Consider the following 27,312-nt stretch of genomic DNA (forward strand, 5'->3'; position numbering starts at 1 on the left):
TCTCTAATCTAATGGAGTAATAACATGTTCCACTACTGAAGACATTGTCTCTAATCTAGTGGAGAAATAACATGTACCATTACTGAAGACATTGTCTCTAATCTAATGGAGTAATAACATGTTCCACTACTGAAGACATTGTCTCTAATCTAGTGGAGTAATAACATGTTCCACTACTGAAGACATTGTCTCTAATCTAATGGAGTAATAACATGTTCCACTACTGAAGACATTGTCTCTAATCTAATGGAGTAATAACATGTTCCACTACTGAAGACATTGTCTCTAATCTAATGGAGTAATAACATGTTCCACTACTGAAGACATTGTCTCTAATCTAGTGGAGAAATAACATGTTCCACTACTGAAGACATTGTCTCTAATCTAGTGGAGTAATAACATGTTCCACTACTGAAGACATTGTCTCTAATCTAATGGAGTAATAACATGTTCCACTACTGAAGACATTGTCTCTAATCTAGTGGAGAAATAACATGTTCCATTACTGAAGACATTGTCTCTAATCTAGTGGAGTAATAACATGTTCCACTACTGAAGACATTGTCTCTAATCTAGTGGAGTAATACCATGTTCCATTACTGAAGACATTGTCTCTAATCTAGTGGAGTAATAACATGTTCCACTACTGGAGAAATTGTCTCTAATCTAGTGGAGAAATAACATGTTCCATTACTGAAGACATTGTCTCTAATCTACTGGAGTAATAACATGTTCCACTACTGGAGAAATTGTCTCTAATCTAGTGGAGTAATAACATGTTCTACTATTGAAGACATTGTCTCTAATCTAGTGGAGTAATAACATGTTCCACTACTGAAGACATTGTCTCTAATCTAGTGGAATAATAACATGTTCCACTACTGAAGACATTGTCTCTAATCTAGTGGAGTAATAACATGTTCCACTACTGAAGACATTGTCTCTAATCTAGTGGAATAATAACATGTTCCACTACTGAAGACATTGTCTCTAATCTAGTGGAGTAATAACATGTTCCACTACTGGAGATCTGGGTTGTGCCTTTAAATTTCTAGAAAATGAACGACTAAGGAAGTATGTTTCACTTCTCTTTGTGACTTCTCTAACCCCAAACCCCGGCCTGGTCTGATTGGTCTGTTTTACAAGCATTCCCCGAAATCTTGCGATATTGTCCCTCTGAATTTAGACATATCTGGTGGGTTTTAGCACCATCAGAGAAGGTTTAAATGTACAGACTGAGGTAGGTGAAGATCACTGTATCACTAGCCCTAATGTACAGACTGAGGTAGGTCCAGATCACTGTATCACTAACCCTAATGCTCAGACCGAGGTAGGTCCAGATCACTGTATCACTAACCCTAATGTACAGACTAAGGTAGGTCCAGATTACTGTATCACTAACTTCAACCTTCTTCAACTCTAACTTCAATTATGTCCCTAAATTCAAGCCCAATCCTAATTTCAACTCTAACCCTTAAACCTTAACTTCAAAATGAATAGTTTGTTATAAATGATGTAACATGTTGTGGTTGTTATGAATGATGTAACATGTTGTGTTTGTTACTAATGATGTAACATGTTGTGTTATGAATGATGTAGCATGTTGTGTTATGAATGATGTAACATGTTGTGTTTGTTACTAATGATGTAACATGTTGTGTTATGAATGATGTAGCATGTTGTGTTATGAACGATGTAGCATGTTGTGTTATGAATGATGTAGCATGTTGTGTTATGAATGATGTAGCATGTTGTGTTATGAATGATGTAACATGTTGTGTTTGTTACTAATGATGTAACATGTTGTGTTATGAATGATGTAGCATGTTGTGTTATGAACGATGTAGCATGTTGTGTTATGAATGATGTAGCATGTTGTGTTATGAATGATGTAGCATGTTGTGTGTGTTAATAATTATGTAACATGTTGTGTTATGAATGATGTAGCATGTTGTGTTATGAATGATGTAGCATGTTGTGTTATGAATGATGTAGCATGTTGTGTTATGAATGATGTAGCATGTTGTGTTATAAACGATGTAGCATGTTGTGTTATGAATGATGTAGCATGTTGTGTTATGAATGATGTAGCATGTTGTGTTTGTTAATAATGATATAACATGTTGTGTTATGAATTATGTAGCATGTTGTGTTATGAATGATGTAGCATGTTGTGTTATGAATGATGTAGCATGTTGTGTTATGAATGATGTAGCATGTTGTGTGTGTTAATAATGATGTAACATGTTGTGTTATGAATGATGTAGCATGTTGTGTTACGAATGATGTAGCATGTTGTGTTATAAACGATGTAGCGTGTTGTGTTATGAACGATGTAGCATGTTGTGTTATGAATGATGTAGCATGTTGTGTTATGAATGATGTAGCATGTTGTGTTATAAACGATGTAGCGTGTTGTGTTATGAACGATGTAGCATGTTGTGTTATGAATGATGTAGCATGTTGTGTTATAAACGATGTAGCATGTTGTGTTATGAATGATGTAGCATGTTGTGTTATGAATGATGTAGCATGTTGTGTGTGTTAATAATGATGTAACATGTTGTGTTATGAATGATGTAGCATGTTGTGTTATGAATGATGTAGCATGTTGTGTTATGAATGATGTAGCATGTTGTGTTATGAATGATGTAGCATGTTGTGTTATGAATGATGTAGCATGTTGTGTTATGAACGATGTAGCATGTTGTGTTATGAATGATGTAGCATGTTGTGTTATGAATGATGTAGCATGTTGTATTATGAATGATGTAGCATGTTGTGTTTGTTAATAATGATATAACATGTTGTGTTATGAATTATGTAGCATGTTGTGTTATGAATGATGTAGCATGTTGTGTTATGAATGATGTAGCATGTTGTGTGTGTTAATAATGATGTAACATGTTGTGTTATGAATGATGTAACATGTTGTGTTATGAATGATGTAGCATGTTGTGTTATGAACGATGCAGCATGTTGTGTTATGAATGATGTAGCATGTTGTGTTATGAATGATGTAGCATGTTGTGTTATGAATGATGTAGCATGTTGTGTTATGAGTGATGTAGCATGTTGTGTTATGAATGATGTAGCATGTTGTGGTTGTTATGAATGATGTAGCATGTTGTGTTATGAATGATGTAGCATGTTGTGTTATGAATGATGTAGCATGTTGTGGTTGTTATGAATGATGTAGCATGTTGTGTTATGAACGATGTAGCATGTTGTGTTATGAATGATGTAGGATTTTGTGGTTGTTATGAATGATGTAGGATGTTGTGGTTGTTTTGAATGATGTAGCATGTTGTGTTATGAATGATGTAGCATGTTGTGTTATGTTGATGTAGCATGTTATGTTTGTTATTAACAATGTAGCAAGTTGTGTGTGTTATGAACGATGTAGCAAGTTGTGTTTGTTATGAACAATGTAGCATGTTGTGTTTGTTATGAACGATGTAGCAAGTTGTGTTTGTTAAGAACAATGTAGCATGTTGTGTTTGTTATGAACGATGTAAAATGTTGTCTTTGTTACGAATGATGTAGCATGTTATGCTATGAATGATGTAGAACGTTGTGTTTATTATGAAATGTAGCATGCTGTGTTTGTTATGAATGACGTAGCATGTTGTGTTTGTTGTGAATGACGTAGCATGTTATGCTATGAATGATGTAGCATGTTGTGGTTGTTATTAATGATGTGGCATGTTGTGTTATGAATGATGTACCATGTTGTGGTTGTTATTAATGATGTGGCATGTTGTGTTATGAATGATGTACCATGTTGTGGTTGTTATTAATGATGTGTTATGTTGTGTTATGAATGATGTAGCATGTTGTGGTTGTTATGAATGATATGGCATGTTCTGTTTGCTATGAATGATGTAGCATGTTGTGTTTGTTATGATTGATGCAACATGTTAAGCTATGAATGATGTAGCATGTTGTGTTTGTTACAATTGATGTAGAATTTTGTGTATGTTATGAATGATGTAGCATGTTTAGATTGTTATCAATGATATAGCATGTTGTAATGTTAATTAAATAAGAGTGATGTGGCATGTTGTGGTTGTTATGAATGATATAGCATGTTTTGTTTGTTATTAAGGATGTATCATGTTTTGTTTGTTATGAATGATGTAGCATGTTGTGTTATGAATGATGTAGCATGTTGTGTTATGAATGATGTAGCATGTTGTGTTATGAATGATGAAGCATGATGTGTTATGAATGATGTAGCATGTTGTGTTATGAATGATGTAGCATGTTTTGTTATGAATGATGTAGCATGTTGTGTTTGTTATGAATGATGTAGCATGTTGTGTTATGAATGATGAAGCATGTTGTGTTATGAATGATGTAGCATGTTGTGTTATGAATGATGTAGCATGTTTTGTTATGAATGATGTAGCATGTTGTGTTTGTTATGAATGATGTAGCATGTTGTGTTTGTTATGAATGATGAAGCAAGTTGTGTTTATTATGAACGATGTAGCATGTTGTGTTTGTTATGAATGATGTAGCATGTTATTTAAGGAATGATGTAGCATGTTGTGTTATGAATGATGTCACATGTTGTGTTTGTTATGAATGATGAAGCAAGTTGTGTTTATTATGAACGATGTAGCATGTTGTGTTTGTTATGAATGATGTAGCATGTTGTGTTATGAATGATGTAGCATGTTGTGTTGATGTAGCATGTTGTTTTTGTTACAATTGATGCAGCATTTTGTGTATGTTATGAATGATGTAGCATGTTTTGTTTGTTATCAATGATGTAGCATGTTGTGTTATGAATGATGTAGCATGTTGTGTTGATGTAGCATGTTGTTTTTGTTACAATTGATGTAGCATTTTGTGTATGTTATGAATGATGTAGCATGTTTTGTTTGTTATCAATGATGTAGCATGTTGTAATATTAATGATATAGCAAGTTATGTTAAGAATAATGTAGCATGTTGTGTTTGTTATGAATTATATGGTGTCTTTTGTTTGTTATGAATAATGTAGCATGTTTTGTTTTTTATTAATGATGTAGCGTGTTGTGTTATGAATGATGTAGCATGTTGTGTTGATGTAACATGTTGCGTTTGTTATGAACGATGAAGCAAGTTGTGTATGATATGAATGATGTAGCATGTTTTGTTTGTTATCAATGATGTAGCATGTTGTGTTTGTTATCAATGATGTAGCATGTTGTAATATTAATGATGTAGCAAGTTATGTTAAGAATGATGTAGCATGTTGTGTTGATGTAACATGTTGCGTTTGTTATGAATGATGTAGCATGTTTTGTTTGTTATGAATGATGTAGCATGTTGTTTTTATTACAATTGATGTAGCATTTTGTGTATGTTATGAATGATGTAGCATGTTTTGTTTGTTATCAATGATGTAGCATGTTGTAATATTAATGATGTAGCAAGTTATGTTAAGAATGATGTAGCATGTTGTGCTTGTTATGAATGATGTAGCGTGTTGTGTTATGAATGATGTCACATGTTGTGTTATGAATGATGTAGCATGTTGTGCTTGTTATGAATTATGTAGTGTGTTTTGTTTTATGAATGATGTCACATGTTGTGTTATGTTGATGTAGCATGTTGTGTTTGCTATGAATGATGTAGCATGTTGTTTTTATTACAATTGATGTAGCATTTTGTGTATGTTATGAATGATGTAGCATGTTTTGTTTGTTATCAATGATGTAGCATGTTGTAATATTAATGATGTAGCAAGTTATGTTAAGAATGATGTAGCATGTTGTGCTTGTTATGAATGATGTAGCGTGTTGTGTTATGAATGATGTCACATGTTGTGTTACGAATGATGTAGCATGTTGTGCTTGTTATGAATTATGTAGTGTGTTTTGTTTTATGAATGATGTCACATGTTGTGTTATGTTGATGTAGCATGTTGTGTTTGCTATGAATGATGTAGCATGTTGTGTTATGAATGATGTAGCATGTTTTGTTTTTTATTAATGATGTAGCATGTTGTGTTATGAATGATGTAGCATGTTGTGTTTGTTATGAATTACGTAGCATGTTGTGTTATCAATGATGGAGCATGTTGTAAAATTAATGATGTAGCAAGTCATGTTAAGAAATGTAGCATGTTGTGCTTGTTATGAATTATGTAGAATCGGCGTCCTATATCGCAACAAAGCATCCTTCACTCATGCTGCCAAACATACCCTCGTAAAACTGACCATCCTACCGATCCTCGACTTCGGTGATGTCATCTATAAAATATCCTCCAACACTCTACTCAACAAACTGGATGCAGTCTATCACTGTGCCATCCGTTTTTTCACCAAAGCCCCATACACTACCCACCATTGCGACCCGTAAGCACTCGTTGGTTGGCCCTCGCTTCATACTCGTCGCCAAACCCACTGGCTACAGGTTATCTACAAGTCTCTGCTAGGTATAGCCCGCCTTATCTCAGTTCACTGGTCACCATAGCAGCACCCACTCGTAGCACGCGCTCCAACAGGTATATCTCACTGGTCACCCCCAAAGCCAATTCCTCCTTTGGTAGTCTTTCATTCCAGTTCTCTGCTGCCCATGACTGGAATGAATTGCAAAAATCTCTGAAGCTGGAGACTCACATCTCCCTCACTAGCTTAAAGCACCAGCTGTCAGAGCAGTTTCCAGATCACCTGTACTTAGCCTATCTGTAAACAGCCTATCTATCTACCTACCTCATCCCCATACTGGTAAATACTGGTATTTATTATTTTGCTCCTTTGCACCTCCGTATCTCTACCTGCACGTTCATCTTCTGCCGGTCTACCATTCCAGTGTTTAATTGCTATATTGTAATTACTTCGCCACCGTGGCCTATTTATTTCCTTAACTTAACTCACCTCATTTATTATTGTTATTGACTGTATGTTTTGTTTACTCCATGTGTAACTCTGTGGTGTTGTATGTCGAATTGCTAAGCTTTATCTTGGCCAGGTCGCAGTTGCAAATGAGAACTTGTTCTTAACTAGCGTACCTGGTTAAATAAAGGTGAAAGAAAAAAAATGAGAGAAAAAAAAACATGTCGTGTGTTTTGTTTGTTATGAACGATGCGGCATGTTATGTTATGAATGATGTAACATGTTGTTTGTTATGAATGATGTAACAACCAGAACCCATAGGGCATTTCTCAGCGGTGGCAGCTCTGGTGAGGTACGTAGACCCCGCTCCACCTCTGGCTCGGCCCACTTAGGTGGCGGGGACCCACGCCGCCGAACCCTCGTAGCGGGCCTCGGACTGGGGACCCTCATTGCGGGGGCCGGATTGGGGACCCTTGTAGTGGGCCTCGGACTGGAGGGCGCCTCTGGAAGCTCCGGACTGAAAGGCGCCTCTGGAGGTTCCGGACTGGAGGGCGTCGCTGGAGGATCCGGACTGGAGGGCGTCGCTGGAGGCTCCGGACTGGAGGGCGTCGCTGGAGGATCCGGACTGGAGGGCGTCGCTGGAGGATCCGGACTGGAGGGCGTCGCTGGAGGCTCCGGGCTGGAGGGCGACTCTGGAGGGTTCGAACTGGAGGAAGACTCTGGAGGGAGGAGACGTCGAGACAGCCTGGAGCGTGGGGCTGCCACAGGGCCCACCAGGCTGGGGAGAACTACAGGAGGCCTGGTGTGTAGAGGAGGCACCGGATGAACAGGGCTATGGGGGAGCACTGGAGCTCTGGTGCGCAGCCTTGGCACCACTCCTCCAGGCTGAATGACCACTTTAGCCCGGCCCCTCCAGAGTGCTGTGGGAGAGCACTGGAGATCTGGTGCTTAACACTCGCACCTCTGCTCAATGCCCACTTTCGCCCAGCACCGGCGGAGCGCAGGCATAGGACGAACTGAACCCTCCCAACGCCCCGGAGACACAGTACGCAGAGCCGGTGGAGGATACCCTAGGCCGAAACGGCGCACCGGAGACCAAACACTCTGAGCTGGCACATTCCGCCCTGGCTGGATGCCCACTCTCGCATGGCACTTGCGGGGGGCTGGCATATAGCGCTCCGGGCTATGAGCGCACACTGGAGACACCGTGCGCTTCACCGCATAACACGGTGCCTGACCAGTTCCACGCTGCTTCCGGTAAGCACGGGGAGTTGGCTCAGGTCTATCGCCTGATTCCGCCAATCTCCCTGCTGCCTCTCGTGCCTGCTGCGCTGCCTTACCTCTTATCGTCGCCTCAGCTTTCGCTGCCTCTAGTTCTTCCTTCGAGCGGAAATATTCCCCAGCCTGTCTCCAGGGTCCCTGTCCGTCCAATATCTCCTCGCAAGTCCAGGAGTCCTGAACCCTCTGCTCCTCGTTACCACGCTGCTTGGTCCATTTGTGGTGGGTAGTTCTGTAACGCTCGTCTGATGAAGAAGGAGTCCAAGGTGCAGCGTGGTACGTGTTCATAATAATTTATTAAACCTGAAACACTGAAACAAAATAACAAAGTAGAACAAAATAAAACAGTTCTGTCTGGTGCAAACACAAAACAGAAAACAACTACCCACAAAACCACAGGTGGGAAAAAGCTACCTAAGTATGGTTCTCAATCAGAGACAACGATAGACAGCTGCCTCTGATTGAGAACCATGCCCGGCCAAACACAAAGAAATACAAACATAGAAAATTAACATAGACTGCCCACCCAAATCACACCCTGACCAAACCAAAATAGAGACATAAAAAGCTCTCTACAGTCAGGGAGTGACAGATTATTAGTGATCATGTTAGTAAAATGAGCCCATCTGGCATTTCTAATGGCCTTGTAATATATGCAAAGTTGCTCTCTCAGAATATCAAAATGAACCTACAACTTTGACTTCCACTTTCCCTCTGCCTTTCTGCAATTTCTCTTTAATTTATTAGTTTCCTCACTCATCTAAGGGACTCTCCATTTGGATGTGACCTTGTTCAACTTTACTGGAGCTATGGCACCAATGTTTGCCAATGATTTACAATGTTTTTATTTAATTAACATTTGTACTGGCAAAAAGTTAGTAAAAAGTGGTGATCAGATAAAGCAACATCAACAATAGAGGATATGTCAATAGAAAGCCCCTTGGTAATAACCAGGTCCAGAGTATGGCTGTGGTTATGGGTGGGCCCAGTAGAAAGCCCTTTGGTAATAACCAGGTCCAGAGTATGGCTGTGGTTATGGGTGGGCCCAGTAGAAAGCCCCTTGGTAATAACCAGGTCCAGAGTATGGCTGTGGTTATGGGTGGGCCCAGTAGAAAGCCCCTTGGTAATAGCCATGTCCAGAGTATGGCTGTGGTTATGGGTGGGCCCAGTAGAAAGCCCCTTGGTAATAACCAGGTCCAGAGTATGGCTGTGGTTATGGGTGGGCCCAGTAGAAAGCCCCCTGGTAATAACCAGGTCCAGAGTATGGCTGTGGTTATGGTGGCTGAGATTTAAACAGTATAACATGATGCTCTGATCTGGTGGCTGACATTTAAACAGTATAACATGATGCTCTGGTGGCTGACATTTAAACAGTATAACATGATGCTCAAAATACCCAAAGCCATCATGCCAAATGTCCTTACTGATAGCATTACTAAAAATAGAGGCTGTCTCCACCCCACACATAGACGTATCAGAGCAGTAGATCTGTGTCTGTTTGAGGTTATAGCTGTTTGTGAACAACATCACCCATTGTTAAACACCTCTGTTCCTCTGTTACACATTTCACATACATTTTGGGTCATTTAACTCTTGTCCAGAGCAACTTACAGTAGTGAGTTTATACATTATTGTACTTTGTCCTGTACTGGTCCCCCGTGGGAATCAAACCCACAATCCTACATTGCAAGGGCCATTCTCTACCAACTGAGCCACACTGGAATCAGACGAACCACAACCCTGTCAGTCCATCTCTGTACTTCTCCTTTCTCTTCTCTCTCCCTCCTTCCCTTTTCACACCAACGGACTTATCTTTAGACTCTGCGGCCGCCATCAACAGCATCAGCAACTGAGAGGTGTGAAATTTCCACAACAGAGCAAATTTTTCATGCATCTTTTCATTCTCTCTAGACGCTGCAGCCTTGTCCTCAAGTTAGTTTATCATGAGAACATAGACACCACTGACTGGAACCATTTTTCTATGGAACCAATTATCTTTAGCAGCACCAGTTTATGGGTGCCAACTTGCCAAATAAAGCTTCAGAGACCTGGAGGTTCTATGTGTTTTATCCTGATCTGTCCACTAGATGGCAGTGTTCCATGTGTTGTATCCTGATTTGTCCACTAGATGGCAGTGCTCCATGTGTCCACTATTTTATGTGTTTATTTATTTCACCTTTATTGAACCAGGTAGGCTAGTTGAGAACAAGTTCTCATTTGCAACTGTGACCTGGCCAAGATAAAGCTTAGCAATTCGACACATACAACAACACAGAGTTACACATAGAATAAACAAAACATACAGTCAATAATACAGTAGAACAAAAGAAAACAAAAATGCTATATACAGTGAGTGCAAATGAGGTAAGTTAAAACTAGTTGATGCCAGGAGTTCCTCTAGAGGAACACCCTCCCCCCGTTCAGCTCAAACCGTGGCGCATGGAACGCAAAAATATTCTTAGAAATATTTAACCTCCACACATTAACAAGTCCAATAGCTCAAATGAAAGATAAACACCTTGTTCATCTACCCAGCATGTCAGATTTTTTAAATGTTTTACGGCGAAAACACACCACACATTTATATTAGACCACCACCGAAACCAAGACAAGCGGCAGCCATTTTGTCCCAGAAAATATAAAATTATAAAAGCAGGATTAAAAAATAAATCGCTCACTAACCTTTTGAAAATCTTCATCAGATGACAGTGATAGGACATGTTACACAGTACATTTTTTTTTTTCAATAATATGCCATATATATCCATAAATGTCCATTTACAATGTGCTCATGTTCAGAAATTACTCAAAAATGCCCGCAGGAAATCTAGGTAGCTCGGCAAGATAACGTAAATAGACATCATAAACTTTGGCTAAATATACATGTTCTACATATAGTTAGAAAGATACACTGCTTCTTTATGCAACCGCTGTGTTAGATTTATTTTTAACGTTACAGAAATCGCACACTATTCCATATGCTGAGACAGCGCTCAGTTCCAAGCTACATTTCCACGTAATGTTGGAGTCAACAGAAACACAGATTTAAGCATAAATATTCCCTTACCTTCGATGGTCTTCGTTCAGAATGTTCTGGAAGGGTTCATACTTACCCAATACATCGTTTGGTTTCAAGTCTTGCGTCTTTGTATTAGCTACTGCTAATAACATCAGCTGAAATGCACCCAAAACGTCCTCTGGTCCGGAAACGCTGCGCATCAAAACTTCAAAATTACATATTATATGTCGACTAAACAGGTCAAACTAAGTGCAGAAGCAAGCTTTATGATGTTTTTAACACACAAAACAAATTTCAATTCAACCGGGCATCGTTTGCTCTTCCCAGGAGTGCTGGAACAAAGGAATGGCTGTGACCAATTCGCGCCCTAACGCACAGGTTTTTTTCTCGCGACACTTACTCAAATCACTCCCATAGGGCCAATTCTCGCGCGATTTGAACGATTGAAAGAAAGAGGACATCTAGTGGAAGAGATGGAAAGTGTCCCCAGATCCATAAGTGGTCGGGAAGGGTGGGGGCCATGACGTCAAAGTTGCTCCAACTTTCATGACCACAAAAACTAGTTTGGAAGAATGCATGCCCTGTGAGTTCTGCTATACTTACAGACATACGGTTTTAGAAGCTTTAGAGTGTTTTCTATCCAATAATAATTATTATATGCATATATTAGCAATTTTTGACAATTTTTTGTTCAGTTTACTAGGGGTACCCAATTTCTCCAAAGGGGGCGTAAATCTGCCATGCCTTCAAAGAGGTGGCGAAGTAATTACGATATAGCAATTAAACACTGGAATGGTAGATCGGCAGAGGATGAATGTGCAGGTAGAGATACTGGGGTGCAAAGGAGCTAAAAAATAATACCAGTATGGGGATGAGGTAGGTAGATAGATTGGCTGTTTACAGATGGGCTATGTACAGGTGCAATGATCTGTAAGCTGCTCTGACAGCTGGTGCTTAAAGCTAGTGAGGGAGATTTGAGTCTCCAGCTTCAGAGATTTTTGCAATTCGTTCCAGTCATGGGCAGCAGAGAACTGGAAGGAAATTGGCTTTGGTGACCAGCGAGCTGAGATAAGGCGGGGCTTTACCTAGCAGAGACTTGTAGATAACCTGTAGCCAGTGGATTTGGCGACGAGTATGAAGCGAGGGCCAACCAACGAGAGCGTACAGGTCGCAATGGTGGATAGTGTATGGGGCTTTGGTGACAAAAAGGATGGCACTGTGATAGACTGCATCCAGTTTGTTGAGTAGAGTGTTGGAGGCTATTTTATAGATGACATCACCGAAGTCGAAGATCAGTAGGATGATCAGTTTTACGAGGGTTTGTTTGGCAGCATAAGTGAAGGATGCTTTGTTGCGATATAGGAAGCCGATTCTAGATTTAATTTTGGATTGGAGATGCTTAATGTGAGTCTGGAAGGAGAGTTTACAGTCTAACCAGACACCCAGGTATTTGTAGTTGTCCACGTATTCTAAGTCAGAGCCGTCCAGAGTAGTGATGCTGGACGGGCAAGCAGGTGCGGGCAATGATCGATTGAATAGCATGTATTTAGTTTTACTTGCGTTTAAGAGCAGTTGGAAGCAACGGAAGGAGAGTTGTATGGCATTGAAGTTCGTCTGGAGGTTAGTTAACACAGTGTCCAAGGAGGGGCCAGAAGTATACAGAATGGTGTCATCTGCGTAGAGGTGGATCAGAGAATCACCAGCAGCAAGAGCAACGTCATTGATGTATACAGAGAAAAGAGTCGGCCCAAGGGTTGAACCATGGGGCACCCCCATAGAGACTGTCAGAGGTCCAGACGACAGGCCCTCCGATTTGACACAATGAACTCTATCAGAGAAGTAGTTGGTAAACCAGGCGAGGCAATCATTTGAGAAACCAAGGCTGTCGAGTCTGCCAATAAGAATGATGTGATTTACAGAGTCGAAAGCCTTGGCCAGGTCGATGAATACGGCTGCTCAGTAATGTCTCATCGATGGTGGTTATGATGTCGTTTAGGACCTTGAGCGTGGCTGAGGTGCACCCATGACCAGCTCTGAAACCAGATTGCATAGCGGATAGCGGAGAAGGTATGGTGGGATTCGAAATGGTCAGTAAATCTGTTGGTTAACTTGGCTTTCGAAGACCTTAGAAAGACAGGGTAGGATAGATATAGGTCTGTAGCAGTTTGGGTCTAGAGTGTCACCCCCTTTGAAGAGGGGGATGACCGCGGCAGCTTTCCAATCTTTGGGAATCTCAGACGATACGAAAGAGAGGTTGAACAGGCTAGTAATAGGGGTTGCAACAATTTCGGCAGATAATTTTCAGAAAGAGAGGGTCCAGATTGTCTAGCCCGGCCGATTTGTAGGGGTCCAGATTTTGCAGCTCTTTCACAACATCAGCTATCTGGATTTGGGTAAAGGAGAAATGGTGGGGGCTTTGGCGGGTTGTTGTGGAGGGTGCAGGGCAGTGGACCGGGGTAGGGGTAGCCAAGTGGAAAGCATGGCCAGCCGTAGAGAAATGCTTATTTATCGGTGGTGACAGTGTTTCCTAGCCTCAGAGCAGTGGGCAGCTGGGAGGAGGTGCTCTTATTCTCCATGGACTTTACAGTGTCCCAGAACTTTTTTGCGTTAGCACTACAGGATGCAAATTTCTGTTTGAAAAAGCTTGCCTTAGCTTTCCTAACTGCCTGTGTATATTTGTTCCTAACTTCCCTGAAAAGTTGCATATCATGGGGTCTATTCAATGCTAATGCAGAACGCCACAGGATGTTTTTGTGCTGGTCAAGGGCAGTCCGGTCTGGAGTGAACCAAGGAATATATCTATTCCTAGTTCCAAAAATTTTGAGAGGGGCATGCTTATTTAAGATGGTGAAGAAGGCACTTTTAAAGAATAGCCAGGCGTCATCTACTAACGGGATGAGGTCAATGTCATTCCAGGATACCCCGGCCAGGTCGATTAGAAAGGCTTGCTCGCAGAAGTGTTTCAGGGAGCGTTTGACAGTGACGAGGGGTGGTCGTTTGATCGCAGACCCACTGCAGGCAATGAGGCAGTGATCGCTGAGATCTTGATTGAAAACAGCAGAGGTGTATTTGGAGGGCGAATTAGTTAGGATGACATCTATGAGGGTGCCGTGTTTACTGATTTGGGGTTGTACCTGGTAGGTTCATTGACAATTTGTGTGAGATTGAGGGCATCAAGCTTAGTCTGTAGGATGGCCGGGGTGTTAAGCATGTCCCAGTTTAGGTCACCTAGTAGCACAAGCTCAGAAGATAGATGGGGGGCAACAATTCACATATGGTATCGAGGGCACAGCTGGGGGCAGAGGGAGGTCTATAGCAAGTGGCAACAGTGAGAGACTTGTTTCTGGAAAGGTGAATTTTTAGAAGTAGAAGCTCAAATTGTTTGGGTACAGACTTAGATAGTAATATAGAACTCTGCAGGCTATCTTTGCAGTGGATTGCAACACCGCCCCCTTTGGCAGTTCTATCTTGGCGGATAGTTAGGAATGGATATTTCAACGTTTTTGGTGGTTTTCCTAAGCCAGATTTCAGACACGGCTAAGACATCTGGGTTGGCCGAGTGTGCTAAAGCAGTGAGTAAAACAAACTTAGGGAGTAGGCTTCTAATGTTAACATGCATGAAACCAAGGCTTTTACGTCTACAGAAGTCAACAAATGAGAGAGCCTGGGGGATGGGAGTGGAGCTAGGCACTGCAGGACCTGGATTAACCTCCACATCACCAGAGGAACAGAGGAGGAGTAGGATAAGGGTACGGCTAAAGACTATACGAACTGGCCGTCTAGCACGTTCAGAACAGAGAGTAAAAGGAGCAGGTTTCTGGGCACAATAGCATAGATTCAAGGCATAGTATACAGACAAAGGTAAGGTAGGATGTGAGTACATTGGAGGTAAACCTAGGCATTGAGTAATGAAGAGAGAGATTTAGTCTCTGGAGATGTTTAAACCAGGTGATGTCATCGCATATGTAGGAGGTGGAACAACATGGTTGGTTAAGGCATATTGAGCAGGGCTAGAGGCTCTACAGTGAAATAAGACAGTAATCAGTAATGGACAGTAATGGACGAGGCATATTGATATTAGAGCGGCGCATGCGTAGCCAAGTGAACATATGGGTCCAGTGAGTGGTTGGGCTGGCTGGGGACACAGCGATTCAGACAGTTAGCAGGCCGATGCTAACAAGCTAACAGTTAGTAGGCCGGGGCTAAACAAGCTAGCAGCTAGTAGACCGGGGCAAGCTAGCAGTTAGCAGGCCAGGTTAGCAAGCAAGCAGTTAGCATGGGCTAGCAGTTACAGACCGGGCAGGTAAGCTAGCAGTTAGCAGGCCAGGACGGCAGCTAGCAGTTAGTAGACCGGGGCAAGCTAGCAGTTAGCAGGCCGGGTTAGGAAGCAGTTAGCAGGGGCAAGCAGTTAGCAGGGGCTAGCAGTTAGCAGACCGGTTTAGCAAGCAAGCAAGCAGTTAGCAAGGGCTGGCAGTTAGCAGACCGGGGAGGCAAGCTAGCAGTTAGCCAACCAAGGTTAGCAAGCAAGCAGATAGCAGGGGCTAGAAAGTTAGCCTTTGGTGGACGTCGCGATGGGGGTAAGTCTGTTTTTGCCTCTTCGTGCGGTGACGTCGATAGACCAGTCGTGGAATTAGTAGGGTTCCAAGTAGCTCTAGGTAGCTAGCAGGCCTAGCTGGTTAGCATAATGGGCCTTCAGCGGGCGTCGCGCCTGAGGGGCCTGTTGGGAGTCCTTGGGCAGACTATGTCGCTATTCCCGTCGTAGGGGACCTGCGGGGTTCCATGCCCCGTACCGGCTGTAGAAGGGGCCCGGATATTGTAGACCAGGAGTATACTTCGGTGGTAGCCCAGGAGTATACTTCGGTGGTAGCACAGGAGCCCTGGCCGGGCTAGCTTCAAGCTAATTGGTGCTTGCTCTGGGATGGAAACGCTAGCCAGGAGTCGTCATCCGGTATTGCGGTTAGCTAGTTGTGAAGACCCAGATGAAAATGGTCAGTTTGCGGTAGGAATCCGGGGATAAAAATAACAGGTCCGTTATGCTCTGGTTAGAGTCACGTTGTTCGAACTGACGAGAGCTTTCCGAGCTGAAGGTTAGCTGAAGACCGCTGGCAATGTTTTGCTGACTGATAGCTGGTAGTTAGCTGGCTAGCTTCAGTTGAGGGATTCCAGATCCGAAGTAAATATAAATACTTTAGGAAAAAAAAGCAGATCCACACCACATTGGGTGAGGCGGGATGCAGGAGAGTATTTAGATTTTGAGGTTTATGGAAATATTTTAAAGGACATGCGACAAAATTGATGTAAAACGAAATATACAAGGGACACGACAGGAAAAAGACGTCTGACTGCTACGCCATCTTGGATTCGAAAACGAGATGGCAGTGCTCCATGTGTTGTATCATGATCTGTCCACTAGATGGCAGTGCTCCATGTGTTGTATCCTGACTTGTCCACTAGATGGCAGTGCTCCATTTGTTGTATCCTGATGTGTCCACTAGATGGCAGTGCTCCATGTGTTGTATCCTGATATGTCCACTATATGGCAGTGCTCCATGTGTTGTATCCTGATATGTCCACTATATGGCAGTGCTCCATGTGTTCTGACTTGTCCACTAGATGGCAGTGCTCCATGTGTTGTATCCTGATCTGTCCACTAGATGGCAGTGTTCCATGTGTCCACTAGATGGCAGTGTTCCACGTGTTGTATCCTGATATGTCCACTAGTTGGCAGTGCTCCATGTGTCCACTAGATAGCAGTGTTCCACGTGTTGTAATGGTGTGATGCTGAACACTGTGATGCATCTATTACATTCCCTGGCTGCAGACATGAATGAAACTTTAAATAGAAGTTGTGCCTAACCACAGATCTAGGATCAGATTACTCTACCTACAATCCCGATGCCATGCTATCAAATCAAATAACAGTGTATTTGTCACATGCTCCGAATACAACAGGTGTCGACCTTGACCGTGAAAAGTTTACTTACAAGCCCCTAACCAACAATGTAGTTCAAGAAATAGAGTTAAGAAAATATTTACTAAATAAACTAAAGTAAAAAAGAAAATATAAAGTAACACAATAAAATTACATAACAATAACGAGGCAGGGGGTGCCGGTACCAAGTCAATATGTGGAGATAGAGGTTAGACCAGGTAATTTATACTGTAGGTAGGGGTAAAGTGACTATGATATAGATAATAAACAGTAGTACAGGTTAGACCAGGTAATTTGTACTGTAGGTAGGGGTAAAGTGACTATGATATATAGATAATATACAGTGGTACAGGTTAGACCAGGTAATTTATACTGTAGGTAGGGGTAAAGAGACTATGATATAGATAATAAACAGTAGTACAGGTTAGACCAGGTAATTTGTACTGTAGGTAGGGGTAAAGATAATATGATATAGATAATAAACAGTAGTACAGGTTAGACCAGGTAATTTATACTGTAGCTAGGGGTAAAGATACTATGATATAGATAATAAACAGTAGTACAGGTTAGACCAGGTAATTTGTACATGTAGGTAGGGGTAAAGAGACTATGATATAGATGATAAACAGTGAATAGCAGCAGTGCAAAACAAATGTAAATGTCCGGGTGGCAATTTTATAAATTTTTCAGCAGTCATAGCTTGGGGGTAAAAGCTGTTAAAAGAAGCCTTTTGGACCCAGACTTGGTGCTCCGGTACTGCTTGTCATGTGGTAACATGGAGAACAGTCTAAGACTTGATGACTGGAGTCTCAACCCATTTTATGGGCTTTCCTCTGACAACGGCTGGTATATAGGTCCTGGATGGCAGGAAGCTTGCTTCCCCAGTGATGTACTGCGCCATACGCACTACCCTCTGTAGTGCCTTGCTGTCGCAGGCCGATCAGCTGCCATACTAGGTAATGATGCAACCAGTCAGGATGCACCCGCTGCACTACAGCCCCGTCGATGTTAATGAGGGCCTGTTCTGCCCTACTTTTCCTGTAGTCTACGATCCTCTCCTTTGTCTTGCTCACATTGAGGGGAGCTTGTTGTCTTGGCACTATACTGCAGGTCTCTGACCTCTTCCCTATAGGCTGTCTCATCGTCGTCGGTGATCAGGCCTACCACCGTTGTGTCGTCAGCAAACTTAATGATGGTGTTGGAGACCTGCGTGGACAATCAGTTGTGGGTGAACAGGGAGTACAGGAGGGGACTAAGCATGCACCGCTGTGGGTTCCCGGGGTTGAGGATCACTAAGCTAAGGACCCGGGGACTAAACACTTCCCTCTAAAACTGGATCCTGGACTTCCTGACGGGCCACACCCAGGTGGTAAGGGTAGGCAACAACACATCTGCCACGCGCGGCACTATGGTGTTGAACACTGAGCTGTAGTCAATGAACAGCATTCTCACATAGGTGTTCATTTTGTCCAGGTGGGAAAGGGCAGTGTGGTGTGCGATTGAGATTGCGTCATCTGTGGATCTGTTGGGGCGATATTCCAATTTGGGTAGGTATAGGGTTTCCGGGATGATGGTGTTGATGTGAGCCATGACCAGCCTTTCAAAGCACTTCATGGCTACATGAGTGCTACTGGGCGGTAGTCTTTTAGGCAGGTTACCTTCGCATTCTTGGGCACAGGGACGATGGTGGTCTGCTTGAAACGTGGGTATTACAGACATGGTCAAGGAGAGGATGTACAAAAACACACAATAGCACAATTGGTTAGGGGACTGTAAAACGGCAGCCATTCTCCTCTCCTCTCTTGACACCGACAACAGTGTCTGCTCAGTGTTTATGGAAACAGTGTTGATTGTTGTGTTGTGACAAGGTAGGGGTGGTATACAGAAGATATCCCTATCTGGTAAAAGACCAAGTCCATATTATGGAAAGAACAGCTCAAATAAGCAAAAAGAAACAACAGTCCATCATTACTTGACGACATTAAAACCTCTAGTGACTCCTCATCACGCATGAGGGAGCGTAATCATCGACTGACACTAATTAGCATAACGCAACGGACTTACATATTCCTAGAAAATATTCCTATTCATGAAAATCACAAGTGAAATATATTGAGACACAGCTTAGCCTTTTGTTAATCACCCCGTCATCTCCGATTTTCAAAATATGCTTTACAGCCAAAGCTAGACAAGCATTTGTGTAAGTTTATCGATAGCCTAGCATAGCATTTTGTCCAGCTAGCAGCAGGTAACTTGGTCACGGATATCAGAAAAGCAATCAAATTAAATCGTTTACCTTTGATGAGCTTCGGATTTTTTCACTCACGAGACTCCCAGTTAGATAGCCAATGTTCCTTTCTTCCAAAAATATTATTTTTGTAGGCGAAATAGCTCTGTTTGTTCTTCACGTTTGGCTGAGAAATCAACCGGAAATTGCAGTCACAAAAACGCCGAAAAATATTTCAAATTAGCTCCATAATATCGACAGAAACATGGCAAACGTTGTTTATAACAATCCTCAAGGTGTTTTTCAAATATCTATTCGATAATATATCCACCGGGACAATTAGCTTTCAGGTACTAGATATGTATACTGTAGCTAAGAAAGTCATCCTACGTGTATGTTGGGTAATAAGTTGTTCCTCACCCAAATAATTTGGTCTATATCCCCCTCATAATGTAGCCTACTGTTCTGACTTGGTGGTGTAGCCTATAGCCTGTTTAAGAGGAATGTCATCATCAAATATAGTAAGAGCTTTCATTGTCTGCTTATATGCTCCCTTTTCTTATCCTACTGTTCTGACTTGGTGGTGCACATGTAGCCTATAGCCTGATTAAGAGAAATGTTATCATCAAATATAGTAAGAGCTTTCATTGTCTGCTTATATGCTCCATTTTATTCTACGACTTGGTGTTCAGGGAGAATACTGTAAGAGCGGCCTACATAGAGGTATGTGACTAGGGAGAATACTGTAAGAGCAGCCTACATAGAGGTATGTGACTAGGGAGAATACTGTAAGAGCGGCCTACATAGAGGTATGTGACTAGGGAGAATACTGTAAGAGCGGCCTACATAGAGGTATGTGACTAGGGAGAATACTGTAAGAGCGGCCTACATAGAGGTATGTGACTAGGGAGAATACTGTAAGAGCGGCCTACATAGAGGTATGTGACTAGGGAGAATACTGTAAGAGCGGCCTACATAGAGGTATGTGACTAGGGAGAATACTGTAAGAGCGGCCTACATAGAGGTATGCGACTGTAGGTGGAGTGAAAAAGGTATGTGACTGTAGGTGGAGGTAAAGAGGTATGTGACTGTAGGTGGAGGTATGGGACTGTAGGTGGAGGTAGAGAGGTATGGGACTGTAGGTGGAGGTAGAGAGGTATGTGACTGTAGGTGGAGGTAAAGAGGTATGCGACTGTAGGTGGAGTGAAAAAGGTATGTGACTGTAGGTGGAGGTAAGGAGGTATGTGACTAGGTGGAGGTATGTGACTGTAGGTGGAGGTAAAGAGGTATGGGACTGTAGGTGGAGGTAAGGATGACAGAGGCAGAATATATTACCCTTAACCCGGTATTTATTTCCTTCACACAGTAATTTGGGGGAAAAGGGGCTGGACCAAAGCAAAGAAAGTAAAAGTGAAGGAATCCCCTCCTACCTATCTACCTACTACTGACCTATCTTAGCACCACCTGGCGCACTAGCCAAAATACAGGGGAGGGTCCTACCTATCTACCTACTACTGACCTATCTTAGCACCACCTGGCGCACTAGCCAAAATACAGGGGAGGGTCCTACCTATCTACCTACTACTGACCTATCTTAGCACCACCTGGCGCGCTAGCCAAAATACAGGGGAGGGTCCTACCTATCTACCTACTACTACACCTATCTTAGCACCACCTGGCGCACTAGCCAAAATACAGGGGAGGGTCCTACCTATCTACCCACTACTGACCTATCTTAGCACCACCTGGCGCGCTAGCCAAAATACAGAGGAGGGTCCTACCTATCTACCCACTACTTACCTATCTTTGCACCACCTGACGCGCTAACCAAAATACAGAGGAGGGTCCGCCCAGGTCTTACCTTGTGACAGAGTACATACTACGGGTATATGTATGCCCGTAGGCCTCTTGCCTAAGCACTCCCAAGATGCCTTCCCCCTTCGGGAACAAATGAAACAGAATAATACACACTTAGAGTGAACAATTTCGATAATCAAAAACAAAGAGTCCTATTGGCACACACATACCTCAGAAGGACCTGCTACAAAATCACTTACAGACCAACAACAAAACACAGGACATATATGTAAGCCCCCAGTACAAAGAAGCTCTCTCTCCTAACAAAGGAACACTGGCTTTTCAAGCTGCAGAAGGAGTCCTCATTGTAATAGAAACTCTCCTAGCGAGAGGGCGGGGTCAGAGCTACAATCAATGGGGTGAACCAATCAGCTGCTTGGAATCCAGAAAGCCATTTCCTGAAACGCACACATACACAAAAACTACAAACCCAAAACACAGAAACTGGGGAAAGTAACAATTGATCATATAAAATAAATGTTGTGGATTAGCTAGATAGTTGAGCAGTATGGCACAAATGACTGGGGGCTGTAGGTGAAACCTGGAATGGAGTATTTAGAATGCCCTGGGGGCTGTAGGGGAAACCTGGAATGGAGTATTTAGAAGATACTCAAGGCCCTGGGGGCTGTAGGGGAAACCTAGAATGGAGTATTTAGAAGATACTCAAGGCCCTGGGGGCTGTAGGGGAAACCTGGAATGGAGTATTTAGAAGATACTCAAGGCCCTGGGGGCTGTAGGGAAACCTGGAATGGAGCATTTAGAAGATACTCAAGGCCCTGGGGGCTGTAGGGGAAACCTGGAATGGATAATTTAGTAGATACTCAAGGCCCTGGGGGCTGTAGGGGGAACCTGGAATGGAGTATTTAGAAGATACATAAAGGCCCTGGGGGCTGTAGGGGAACCTGGAATGGATCATTTAAAAGATACTCAAGGCCCTGGGGGCTGTAGGGGAACCCTGGAATGGAGCATTTAGAAGATACTCAAGGCCCTGGGGGCTGTAGGGGAAACCTGGAATGGAGCATTTAGAAGATACTCAAGGCCCTGGGGGCTGTAGGGAGTACCTGGAATGGAGCATTTAGAAGATACTCAAGGCCCTGGGGGCTGTAGGGGGAACCTGGAATGGAGTATTTAGAAGATAAATAAAGGGAAGTGAGTGAAATTAAAAACAGAGTGGTTGTGATGTCATTCAGAACTGATTAAAAAACAGACTGCATGATTGAGGAAAATCATTTATTTAATTCTATATGCTACAAAGACAAAAGCAATATCTTACCAGGATTATTCATTGAAAAATAATGATATTGCACTATAAAACAAAAGCCTACATTAGTTATGTTTAAACAAAATAAAGTAAATAATTGTAATAATTGAATTCTCCTCTCCTGTGTGTTTTCTATCTCTGTAACATGTAAAGGGATAACATTATACTGAACCTATAACAATAATGCCTGAACCTCAACACCTATCAGTTGATCTGTATAGACATGAAAAGTTAAGGCATTTACAATGTATCAACCATAAGGCTATAGAGTATATGACCAGTATATGACTGATGTTGAAGGACAGCTGCTGAATGAATAATACAACACACATGATATTAAAACACATTCCAATCAGAATAATACATGTATCAGTTAATAGATCACATTTGATCAAATGCCACTATTGTTCCAGCAGGTGGAGCTACAATGTAACAACATACAGCATTGTGACTCACAGTTCTATATTAGAATTCCATGAGTTCCATTCTGATGGTTGTTATGGTGATCAGGTGATCTCAGCCTCACTCTTCTTCAACACGATCACCTGTTCAACACAGAAGTAGTTCATCAGCGTGGCCATGTATTTACTTATCCAATACAGTAACATTTAGATATTTAAATCATATATAATGATTTACTAGTCAATACTGTGTTACTTAGAATTCAATAAAAATATTTTCCAATGGGGCTCCTGCTTATGTCCAGTTCTCCGTTATCAATACCAGGGCAATTTACTAATTATCAATATCAGGGCATTTACCATTTATCAATACCAGGGATATTTACTATGTATCAATACCTGGGCAATTTACTCCTTGTCAATACAAGGGCAAATGACGAATTATCAATAGCAGGGCTATTTAACTATTATCAATAACAGGGGAATTAACTATTTATCAATACCAGGGCTATTTACCATTTATCAATACCAGGGCCATTTACTATTTATGAATACCAGGACTATTTACTATTTATCAATACCAGGGAGTACAGTTATCAACACTAAACATGGTTCAATCAGAGATACAGTTATCAACACTTCACAACATGGTTCAATCAGAGATACAGTTATCAACACTTTACAACATGGTTCAATCAGAGATACAGTTACCAACACTTTACAACATGGTTCAATCAGAGATACAGTTATCAACACTTTAAACATGGTTCAATCAGAGATACAGTTATCAACACATTACAACATGGTTCAATCAGAGATACAGTTATCAACACTTTACAACATGGTTCAATCAGAGATACAGTTATCAACACTTTAAACATGGTTCAATCAGAGATACAGTTATCAACACTCTACAACATGGTTCAATCAGAGATACAGTTATCAACACTTTAAACATGGTTCAATCAGAAATACAGTTATCAACACTCTACAACATGGTTCAATCAGAGATACAGTTATCAACACTTTACAACATGGTTCAATCAGAGCTACAGTTATCAACACTTTACAACATGGTTCAATCAGAGATACAGTTATCAACACTCTACAACATGGTTCAATCAGAGATACAGTTATCAACACTTTACAACATGGTTCAATCAGAGATACAGTTATCAACATGGTTCTATCAGAGATACCGTTATCAACATGGTTCAATCAGAGATACAGTTATCAACACTTTACAACATGGTTCAATCAGAGATACAGTTATCAACACTTTACAACATGGTTCAATCAGAGATACAGTTATCAACACTTTAAACATGGTTCAATCAGAGATACAGTTATCAACACTTTACACCATGGTTCAATCAGAGATACAGTTATCAACACTTTAAACATGGTTCAATCAGAGATACAGTTATCAACACTTTACAACATGGTTCAATCAGAGATACAGTTATCAACACTTTAAACATGGTTCAATCAGAGATACAGTTATCAACACTCTACAACATGGTTCAATCAGAGATACAGTTATCAACACTTTACAACATGGTTCAATCAGAGATACAGTTATCAACATGGTTCAATCAGAGATACAGTTATCAACATGGTTCTATCAGAGATACAGTTATCAACATGGTTCAATCAGAGATACAGTTATCAACACTTTACAACATGGTTCATTCAGAGATACAGTTATCAACACTTTACAACATGGTTCAATCAGAGATACAGTTATCAACACTTTAAACATGGTTCAATCAGAGATACAGTTATCAACACTTTACAACATGGTTCAATCAGAGACACAGTTATCAACACTTTAAACATGGTTCAATCAGAGATACAGTTATCAACACTTTACAACATGGTTCAATCAGAGATACAGTTATCAACACTTTAAACATGGTTCAATCAGAGATACAGTTATCAACACTTTAAACATGGTTCAATCAGAGATACAGTTATCAACACTTTACAACATGGTTCAATCAGAGATACAGTTATCAACACTTTACAACATGGTTCAATCAGAGATACAGTTATCAACACTTTACAACATGGTTCAATCAGAGATACAGTTATCAACACTTTAAACATGGTTCAATCAGAGATACAGTTATCAACACTTTACACCATGGTTCAATCAGAGATACAGTTATCAACACTTTAAACATGGTTCAATCAGAGATACAGTTATCAACACTTTACAACATGGTTCAATCAGAGATACAGTTATCAACACTTTAAACATGGTTCAATCAGAGATACAGTTATCAACACTCTACAACATGGTTCAATCAGAGATACAGTTATCAACACTTTACAACATGGTTCAATCAGAGATACAGTTATCAACATGGTTCAATCAGAGATACAGTTATCAACATGGTTCTATCAGAGATACAGTTATCAACATGGTTCAATCAGAGATACAGTTATCAACACTTTACAACATGGTTCATTCAGAGATACAGTTATCAACACTTTACAACATGGTTCAATCAGAGATACAGTTATCAACACTTTAAACATGGTTCAATCAGAGATACAGTTATCAACACTTTACAACATGGTTCAATCAGAGACACAGTTATCAACACTTTAAACATGGTTCAATCAGAGATACAGTTATCAACACTTTACAACATGGTTCAATCAGAGATACAGTTATCAACACTTTAAACATGGTTCAATCAGAGATACAGTTATCAACACTTTAAACATGGTTCAATCAGAGATACAGTTATCAACACTTTACAACATGGTTCAATCAGAGATACAGTTATCAACACTTTACAACATGGTTCAATCAGAGATACAGTTATCAACACTTTACAACATGGTTCAATCAGAGATACAGTTATCAACACTTTAAACATGGTTCAATCAGAGATACAGTTATCAACACTCTACAACATGGTTCAATCAGAAATACAGTTATCAACCCTTTAAGGACATGACTCAGTGTCAGTATTGTCAGTCCTTGTAATATAATTCTGATTTTATTTTTGAACCCCTCCACCACCCCTCTTCAAATATATAATATTATATTATATAGCATTCTGTTGGTGGCTAGAATTTTATATAAGAATTTAAATTGAAAAACTCTAAGTGTGGAATCAAGTGTATTTTTTTGTACCAGTTGATAAACCATGTGCCATGGAATTGGTACATTGAACATCTCCTCCCATTTATTTTGCAACCTGTATGGTGGAGCTGTCTCCATCCTCAGATGAAACTGATATATAGTTCTATTTCTGCCAGTTCCTTTCAGCCAATTAGTATCTTTAATATATGGCAGGCAAACAAGTTCCCTACCTACTCCCTTTACCTCTTGTCTCCTCCCTTTTTGTACCAGTTGATAAACCAGGTAAACAAGTTCCCTACCTACTCCCTTTTCCTCTTGTCTCCTCCCTTTTTGTACCAGTTGATAAACCAGGTAAACAAGTTCCCTACCTACTCCCTTTTCCTCTTGTCTCCTCCCTTTTTGTACCAGTTGATAAACCAGGTAAACAAGTTCCCTACCTACTCCCTTTTCCTCTTGTCTCCTCCCTTTTTGTACCAGTTGATAAACCAGGTAAACAAGTTCCCTACCTACTCCCTTTACCTCTTGTCTCCTCCCTTTTTGTACCAGTTGATAAACCAGGTAAACAAGTTCCCTACCTACTCCCTTTTCCTCTTGTCTCCTCCCTTTTTGTACCAGTTGATAAACCAGGTAAACAAGTTCCCTACCTACTCCCTTTACCTCTTGTCTCCTCCCTTTTTGTACCAGTTGATAAACCAGGTAAACAAGTTCCCTACCTACTCCCTTTTCCTCTTGTCTCCTCCCTTTTTGTACCAGTTGATAAACCAGGTAAACAAGTTCCCTACCTTCTCCCTTTTCCTCTTGTCTCCTCCCTTTTTGTACCAGTTGATAAACCAGGTAAACAAGTTCCCTACCTTCTCCCTTTTCCTCTTGTCTCCTCCATTTCTGTGGTAGGGCTGCAATCAGTCGGTTGTAAGTCTGGATGGAGCAGATATTCACATATATTTTCAATAACTGCATATGTGACATAACTCATAATATCATTAATAAATATAATATTTTTTTTCTTCATTTTTTCCATAAAGAATGGTTTTTATTCATCAATATATTTGAGTTTAACCATAACATTTTATGTAATATTTGTTCTATATTTTCTGGAGGATAAAACTGAAATTGTAACCAGCTTTGTACGGCTTGTTTAAGGAAGGGCGATACTTTAAGCAAAATTTAATTTTCAATTAGTCAGAAATGAGACGTTGTAATCTGTATAAACTCACATTTATTATATAAATAGGTACGTTTAATTTTGTTTGGCTTAGCATACCAAAAAAAATGTTATGTTTTTTGCCCATATGATTTAAGTAGGAGTAGGCAGAGCCAGTCAGTCAACTGTGATAGGACCATGAGTAAGTCAACATTGATAGGACCATTAGTCAGTCAACTGTGATAGGACCATTAGTCAGTCAACAT

At 41.0% G+C, this 27,312-nt stretch overlaps 1 protein-coding gene across 1 annotated transcript in view; it reads right to left on the reverse strand.

The window, feature by feature from the left end:
• Positions 1-7,218: 7,218 nt before the first annotated feature.
• Positions 7,219-27,312, reverse strand: part of LOC110518027 (sialoadhesin) — an 87,161-nt gene continuing 67,067 nt past the window's right edge. The window contains exons 10-12 of the mRNA XM_090185658.1: positions 26,757-26,820; positions 7,809-7,900; positions 7,219-7,358 (exon numbers count right to left, since the gene is read on the reverse strand). Coding sequence (XP_090041784.1) covers positions 7,219-7,358; positions 7,809-7,900; positions 26,757-26,820 — 296 coding nt within the window. The remainder of the gene's footprint in view (positions 7,359-7,808; positions 7,901-26,756; positions 26,821-27,312) is intronic.

The sequence above is a fragment of the Oncorhynchus mykiss genome, chromosome 9, assembly GCF_057628025.1.
Source record: "Oncorhynchus mykiss isolate SJ-2025 chromosome 9, ASM5762802v1, whole genome shotgun sequence".
NCBI classification, from domain to species: domain Eukaryota; kingdom Metazoa; phylum Chordata; class Actinopteri; order Salmoniformes; family Salmonidae; genus Oncorhynchus; species Oncorhynchus mykiss.